Source organism: Cicer arietinum, chromosome 6 (genome assembly GCF_000331145.2).
Source record: "Cicer arietinum cultivar CDC Frontier isolate Library 1 chromosome 6, Cicar.CDCFrontier_v2.0, whole genome shotgun sequence".
In the NCBI taxonomy this organism is placed as follows: Eukaryota; Viridiplantae; Streptophyta; class Magnoliopsida; order Fabales; family Fabaceae; genus Cicer; species Cicer arietinum.
The window spans coordinates 5,416,324-5,424,266 of NC_021165.2; the positions used below are offsets into that span (position 1 = coordinate 5,416,324).

General features: G+C 32.4%; 1 protein-coding gene and 1 non-coding gene across 11 annotated transcripts; one reads left to right on the plus strand and one right to left on the minus strand.

Moving 5' to 3' along the window:
* The first annotated feature begins 171 nt into the window (after nucleotides 1-171).
* Nucleotides 172-243, plus strand: TRNAC-GCA (transfer RNA cysteine (anticodon GCA)). Its single transcript has one exon. It is a non-coding gene; the product is annotated as a tRNA-Cys (tRNA).
* A 1,218-nt stretch (nucleotides 244-1,461) lies between these two features.
* LOC101502771 (serine/threonine-protein kinase BSK7-like) lies at nucleotides 1,462-7,242 on the minus strand. 10 transcript variants are annotated; one of them, XM_073370299.1, is made up of 13 exons: nucleotides 7,137-7,242; nucleotides 6,840-6,912; nucleotides 6,650-6,707; nucleotides 6,318-6,408; nucleotides 6,011-6,234; nucleotides 4,874-5,009; nucleotides 4,452-4,585; nucleotides 4,134-4,239; nucleotides 3,569-3,654; nucleotides 2,906-3,094; nucleotides 2,504-2,656; nucleotides 2,257-2,370; nucleotides 1,462-2,137 (listed from the first exon to the last, which is right to left on the minus strand). In XM_073370299.1, exons 4-13 carry the CDS (start codon nucleotides 6,400-6,402, stop codon nucleotides 1,895-1,897), a joined length of 1,470 nt encoding a protein of 489 aa, XP_073226400.1. In that variant the 5' UTR covers nucleotides 6,403-6,408; nucleotides 6,650-6,707; nucleotides 6,840-6,912; nucleotides 7,137-7,242; the 3' UTR covers nucleotides 1,462-1,894. The 10 variants fall into 10 exon arrangements, with proteins under 10 accessions (XP_073226400.1, XP_004503727.1, XP_004503725.1 ...); XM_004503670.4 differs by lacking the exon at nucleotides 6,650-6,707 and having other exon boundaries at nucleotides 6,318-6,417; XM_004503668.4 differs by lacking the exon at nucleotides 6,650-6,707 and having other exon boundaries at nucleotides 7,137-7,241.
* Nucleotides 7,243-7,943: the final 701 nt, after the last annotated feature.

A 7,943-nucleotide genomic window follows, 5' to 3' on the forward strand; every position in this document is an offset into this window, starting at 1 on the left:
ATTGTTTAAGTTTTTCTAGATCGACATAAAATTGAAAACTAAATTAATTTAATTGTGTTTAAAATTCAGCAAGCCAGAATTTGCATGTGATTGAGATCCAACTTTAAGCCATGTTTTGTCGCTTTATAAAACAATATATATAATAAAAGATCATTTTAACATAAACGTGATGGGTCCATAGCTCAGTGGTAGAGCATTTGACTGCAGATCAAGAGGTCACCGGTTCGAACCCGGTTGGGCCCTGTCAAATCTTTTAAATATTTTTGTTAGAATTTCCACGCTAGAATAAAACTATCCTGGGTGCGCGTTACAGTAATTAAAGATTGCATCCAATCCATTTAATTTATGGATGGTAAGTAATCCATTATTTAAAATATCCTTGGATCACCTCAAATATATTTTACAATCTATTGGATTCAAAGATGCTTAAATATAAAATAAATAGTATTCTTAAAATAAAATTTGAGGATTTGGATGAGGCGGAGCTCCCGCGGTTGGTGTGGCCAAACAGTCCCTTCTTTTTAAAATAAGATATAAATTAAATTATTTTGTGGTTTTTAAAATGAAATGAGCAAAAATCACCTATCTATCTCTTATTCAATGATAATATATCTAAAATACACTTCATTTAATTTAACTTTTTTATTTCAAATTATGGATCATGAATGTAATTTAGATAATAGAGTTAAATTTATATTGGAATTGCATAGATTAGATATGATCAAGTCCCTTTCTTAATATTTGTAATCTAACTTATTTTTGCATATTAATTTACTCCACAATATACTTCATTTAATTTAACCTTTTTTATTTCAAATTATTGATCATGAATGGTAATTTAGATAATAGACTTAAATTTATATTGAAATTGCATAGATTACATGTGATCAACTACTTTCTTAATATTTGCAATCTAACTTATTTTTGCATATTAATTTATTCCACCTAGAGTACTTAATTAAAATAATTTTGTTGACGGACTTTTAAAAATAATTTTATGGATATTGAAATTGAATACCCATTAAAAGAACGTTAACGGATAATGAACGGTTGTTTTTTTAAATGGATTATGGATGAATTGAAATATTGAAGTATTTTACTAAGTTAATAAAAAATTATAAATAGATGGATTCAATCCGGTCATTTACTCATTTTACTCTCTCTCTTTGTTAATTTAAAAAACTATAACATAATAAGTGTATAATTGAAGAAAAAAATGTAACTATAATTTCAAAAGGACAACTAAATAATTTTAACTAAACAAAACGTACGAGCGACATGCACAGTGTTACAGTGTTACACTGTTACTGTCTATCTCTGCAGTCATCCTTGGGCACAACCACAGGCCCACAGTCTAGACTCTCCAGAGATTGCATCAGAAAATTAATGAAAACCCAGTGATTATTCGAAGCAAGGAATTTCTTGTAAATGATTTTATTAGGCAAATAGAACAACTATCCAGAGAAAATATTAAAAGAATTTATTAGAAGGAAAATGAATATATATCAATATATTTAACATACAAAAAACATGTCGACATATGGTAGCCATAACCATTTGTTCTGTACATTAAATTACAAGCACAACTACAAGCATTTGATACTTTCCCAGCAAATGCCATGTCAATCCTTTACAAACACACCTCTCTTCTAAATGATCATATATTTCACTTCTTTTATGCTGCCACTAACATAGGTAAATAAACAACAAAAAGATAATCCTACTGCAAAAGAATGCTTCTAAGCATGCACAAGTATAATAAACCTTAAAAACAATCCTAACAATTATCCAATAAGGAACATGTACATTTACCCAAACATTGAGAAACCAGCAGCTGTTTTTTCTATGTAAAAAAAAGTTGTTATCTTCAAGATTTGGCTAACCACTTCATGTACTAATTTGTGTTCTTTTTAGTTTCAAGTGATGAACCTTCTTTAAGTGCCACTTGTGCATCATTCTCCTTACCCAATGCCAAAAGAGCGATAGCTTGTAAGTAAAATGCAATGTACCAAATGGGAGATATCATTTGCGCCTGCATTGCGTCACCGAGTGCTTCCGTTGGCATATTGCTGATGAGATAAGAGAGACTACGACGGGCGTAAATTGTTGGAGACACCATGCTTCCAACGTTAATAAACTGTGAATTGCAGAGAAAAACCATCAGCAGCAGCAAGTCGTAGTTGTGCTCCAGAAGAGCACAGAAAGTGATTTTATAAATTTTTCATAACCGACTTAAGAACCAAGAAAACTACGGACCTGTGTATAGCCATCTATTGCGGTTTTGAAGTCCTTATGCCGAAAAGCAGCGTCTCCCTTCTTCTTTGAGTCTAATGTTTCCTGCATCTGGTTGGTCCACATTTGGAATGAAAGCTGCTTGATAGAGATAGATGTAAATAAATAAATTAGTGGACAACACAATTAGCCGGTCAACATGGAAAACAAGTATATGGCAATACATATATGATAAGAGATCAAACATCTTATATAGACCAAAACTTTATACCTCGGTAGCTGTGCCCTCGTCATCTTTATACCCAATTTTCTCCAGCAGTTCATGAATGGAAGTCAGATCCATGCGTAGACAAGCTTCCCCAAGTGGAGTAAGGGGAAAAGCAGCACTACCATCAGGTATACCCATCAGAACATGAGAAGGAACCTATAAAAATAAAAACATTCACAGTCCATTCCATCTTACCGAAATATGGTCGCAGTTCTAAGCACAGACAAAAAAAGCCACTGACTTGCAAATATAAGATGGTTACAATTATATTGAATAGAAAAACATCAGTACAGACAATATCGTGTACAACTTGAGAATCCTATAAAAATCAGCCTTCAAGCATTCTTTAATAGGCTATCCTCATTCATGTGTGAGAAAATGTGAACCACATCTAAGATAGCTAACCTCAGAATCCTTCTGTAAAGGTATTAGAGCAGTGACCAGTGACTTTGGATTAGGACGCTCTCGCGGTTCAGATTGTAAACATCGTGAGGCTAGACGGACCAATTCGGTCCCCTCGTCATCTGAAAATTGTCCTTCTAAACAAGAATCTGTTAGACTCCGAAGGTTCCTGTCCCTGATCAGGTCAAGGGCCTGCAAAAAATATGAAATATAAGTCAAATGTATAGGAAAAACAAAGTTACTGTAATACAGAATGTTTAGCTCTTAAGAAAAAAAAGCACCCTATTCAATCATGAGAGCCACGTCTGTCCAGGAAAATAAATACAAAATGAGACAACTTAATATTAACAGGCTATAACTTTGGCTACTTGAAGGCGAAGAAAGACAATAATTACAGTCAGAAGATAGACAGACAAGTAGTATTAATCTTTCACATGACAAGAAATGCAAGCACAAAATATTGGTTATGCGAATGTTCAAGGCAGCTGTTGTCACTTTGCCACCTCGCATAGGTTGAGCAGTCTTTTGGGAGTACATACTCACAACATTATCCAACAGGGGACACTAAGCTATGCGGAAAGAAACTTACATGGCTTGGAGGAAAGAAACTTACAACATTATCCAATTATTGGTTTTTGTAACTTTTTATGAAGGAAAGAAACTTACATGGCTTGGAGGAATATGCTTTCCACTGAGAAGGTCAAGCAAAAGGGTCCCAAAGCTATAAGTTACACTCTCGGGAGTAACTCTACCTGCGTGAACATGGAAAAGGAAAGCAGAAACATTGCCATCATATATCATACATTTATAAGTATGACATAAGATATAAAATGAATATAATGACTAAATCATCATGTAGGAGAATTATTGTCTTTCTCAATTTGGAGGAGGGGATACGAATCCACTTCAATCACATAAGTTTGAAATAACATAATGATTTATGTTAACCTGTTTATTACGATAAGATAAAATAAGCAGGTCCATGACATTATTAATCCACGAGAACATTAGGTACTGAGCAAGAAGAATACTATGCGACTTAAAAAAACATATGAGAGAGCCATACCCCAATCACAGACATGATACAGAAACAACTTTTATGAGTGAAGAAAATTTTACAACTGTATCTTCAAATTTAAAATCACTGTACAGAAGTTTGATACAAGGCACAGACATAGAACAACAGATAACATAATTTTGTGATGAAATTGTATTTCGTTTGAGGAAGTACCTGTCCTGAGATATTCAGGCGGGGTAAATGCCAAATTCGTACTATAACTTTTCCCATCTCGACTGTTTTTCATCAAACCGAAGCATGAAAGTTTTGGATTAAAGTCCTGAATGACATGAAAAGAAAGAATATAAGCATACTTGACAAGAAAAGAAAGAATATTATATGGTATTCATTAATTTTAAGCAAGCAATTCAACTGTGTACTTAACACAGCTTTATTAATTAACTGTAATAAAGCTTTCAAAGATAACAAACTTTTGCACCCTTCGCCGCAGTGAGAAATAGATATCACCGAAAATACAAGAAATGAACTTACATCATCAAAAAGAACTCTGTAAGCATTTAGATCATGATACAGAGCACGCCCTTTGCTGGTACAGTACTCTAGAGCTTGGGCAAGGTGTAAAGCAACTCTAAGTCGCATTGCCCATTTCATCGGTTGAGTTTCCCCTAAATAATTGTGGAAAATTTTGTTAAAAGAAAAGTCATCAACAGGTATTCAAAAGGATAGCAGGGAAGAAGTAACGGCAACAAATAATCACTGCTAAAGTTCACCCAAATAGCACTGAAATGGTACAAAAGAGTGAGAGCATTGAATTTCCTTCAATTCAAAACAAATTCGATAGCAATGCGACTATCAATAAAGATAGCTTTCAGTCGCTGCTTCAATAGGAGTTGTATTTGAATTCAAACAAATAAATACCAAAGCTAAGCATGACAAGTTAGCTATTTACTCACAATGGAACAAGTGCTTTGCCAAAGTATCATTGGACATATATTCTGATACGAGCAACCTCTCATCACCTTCACAGCAACATCCAAGCAGATTTGCCAATCTTTGGCTCCTTATCAGACCAACAGCTCTGGCCTCTTCCTGAAACGGGTGGTGGGAGAAGGTTCCTTATCGTGCTAATGATGAAAAGCAGTTTAAGCAAAAGAAAACCACACTACTAACCATGTTGGGGGGGGTTAGAAATTTTTGGAAATTTTCTCAAAATCATGGAAAGTTTTCAACTGCCAACATATGTAAAAGGAGAACTAAAATGCCATAAATACACACAATAACTATTTGAACAAGGTAAATTATTTGATAGATCTTGCACACACATCACATATTAAATATCTTCAACGCACGAAAATGTTGCATGCCAATATAAAAGATTGAATGAGACAAAAAAATGTTGATGCCATTAATGCCACACATGACTTAGGAGACACTAAAACATGTAAAACACTTGAACTGGACTATCATACATTTATCTTACATACAGCGACACAAACCATGTGTACAAAACAAAGTAATAGCTGATTCTGTCGTTCCCCAGACCCCAAAGAATCTATATAGACTCGCACGCATCAAACAAAATACCAATTAATACGGCTGTTAAAAAACGACAAAAGTATGTAAGTCAACAAGAGATTGCACGATCATTGAAATGCAAAAGCGTAAACCAACCGAAGTACGGTAAATCCAACAACAGGCGGACTATCATTGTAATGCCGAAGCATGCATGAAACACAGCAATGAAAATAAATGAATATTGACATCATAAAAGGCCACAAAAACACTTGCATTTGAACCGTCACATTTATTTTTCCTATATGAAGAATCACAGATGTGTAAAAACAACAAACTAATGATTGATTTGGTCTTTCTCCAGACCCTCTTATGATTTCTCGTGACCTGTGGAACAGACTCACAAAACAAAACACCAATTAACTCAGCCGTTAAAACCAACAAAAATACAGTAGTAACAAACTATAAATTGTGCATTAAAATGTAGAAGCATATGACGAAGTGCACAACTGACACTTATAACAAACATTAAAAAAATCAACTACTTGAATTCGATACATTAGTTTCTGTATGCTCACCAAAAACTGATGGGTATCTGGCCATGCTGATTTGTTGAACCGTTTGATAGCAATTCGCATTTGATTTTCAAGTTTCCCTTTATAGACAACATTCGGAGCCTTTTCTCCATGCTCAGAAACAATATTTTCTATTGCAAACCCAGAAGTGGCCTTCCTAAGCTGATCAATTGTATATTCACGAAACAACGGCAACCCATTTCCCTCAATATTATTATCTTCATTTTCTAAACACAAAATATAGCCACATGATTAACAATCACTCTCAGAGCAGCAAGAACATATACATGGGGACAACTCAATAGCTTACCATCAATGTTAGCCTCCAGAACCGGATCACCACCTTGCTCAGTACTCCAACAGCATGCTGAGAACTTAGAGCACTTACAACCCATCCCAACCTATAACTCCTTCAAAAAAAAAACTAGTTAGTCCACAAATTCCTAAAGTTATCACAGAGTCCTTTTTGCTTAAAATCATTTCCCCCTCAATTATTATCCAATACCTATACCTATTGCCCAATACCAACAGAATTACATTAAAACATGATTGGTATGGATTCAATTACCAAAATTGTTTTTTTTTTCTAATACCCAAAACAATTCACATTAAGTAAACATAAATAAAAAATAAAAAATAAACCTTGTTCCATATGAACAATTGACGATTGAATGTTACCTAGAAGCTAGTTTGAACTAACCTAGTAAAAAAAAACAATCACATCCACATGAAAAAATCAAACAAATATAAATAACAATAACCGAATAAAATTAAGCAGCAGAACAATAACGAATATTCAACCAGTACATACATAAAGGTCGCAAAATCAAACCTTTCTTTGTTATTTGAGTGTCGAATCTGTGCAGAGCTGGGCCAATTTAATTCAACACTGCTGCTTCAAATTTCTAACAAGAAAAAACTAAATCAACAAAACAAAAGCTCCGAAACAATAATTGAGCAGAAAAATAAAAAATAGAAACATTACAGACCAGAAAATCAATACAACTTAGAAGCAATGAAGCAAAAGTAGTAAATGGAAAAATGAAATTATAAGAGAGAAGAAGAGAAAGATGAATTGAATTGAAGAAAGAATTAAGGATAAGAAGAATTAAGAGAATGAATGAATGACCTTATAGGAGAAAGGGATTCGTAACAGTCAAAACTCAAAAGAGACAAGGAAAGTGAAAGCACTTTCTGCTCTTTCTTTCTTCTTCTCATTCTTATATAATATATACATTTTTTATTATTAATTTAATTCACTATAGTATTAATTAATTAAAATCATTAATTATACCAAAGATTAAATTGAATAAATGAAAAGTCTCATTCAACGCTGTTACTGGTGGTCTTAAATTGCATGAATGACCAATACCAACTTTTACACTTTTTTGTTATTTTTGGAATTTAAATTTTGGTCGGTATTGCCTATAATTTAATTATTTAAATTCAATAATTAAGAGATATTAAATAATGAGTGAATAAAAAATAAATTGTTTATTTTTATATTTAATTTAATTAATAAATATTAATATTATTATCTTGAATATTATATTTTAAGTTTTTAATATTATTATAATTAATAGTATATTTTAAATTCAAAATGAATAGAATTTACTAGGTTGATTGTGGAAGTATACTAGGTCCAACATAGGGAAAAGTCGCAGGAAGAGCATTAGTAATCTGATAACTAATAACTAATGTACATTCAATTAGTTTTACATTTAGAAATAATGAAAAGATATTTCTATACTACTCTGAATGCTATTTTCACTTGTATTTTAAATGTTTTATTTATTATTTTAAATTATTTTTTATTTTATAATAACAGTATAATATTGATATTTTCCTATTAATATATTTTTATTATTAAAATTAATGAAACTAATATTTTTTTAAATAAAACATTTGAAATAGCCCTTGCACATTACTTGTGAGA

Coding starts and splice junctions, on each gene's coding strand:
- LOC101502771 (XM_004503670.4), bottom strand. CDS start 6,402: ATGGGTTGTAAGTGCTCTAAGTTCTCAGCATGCTGTTGGAGTACTGAG. Junction 6,235..6,317: donor TCTGGAGGCTAACATTGATG/GTAAGCTATTGA, acceptor TTTTGTGTTTAG/AAAATGAAGATAATAATATT. Junction 4,240..4,451: donor ACAGAGTTCTTTTTGATGAT/GTAAGTTCATTT, acceptor CATGTCATTCAG/GACTTTAATCCAAAACTTTC.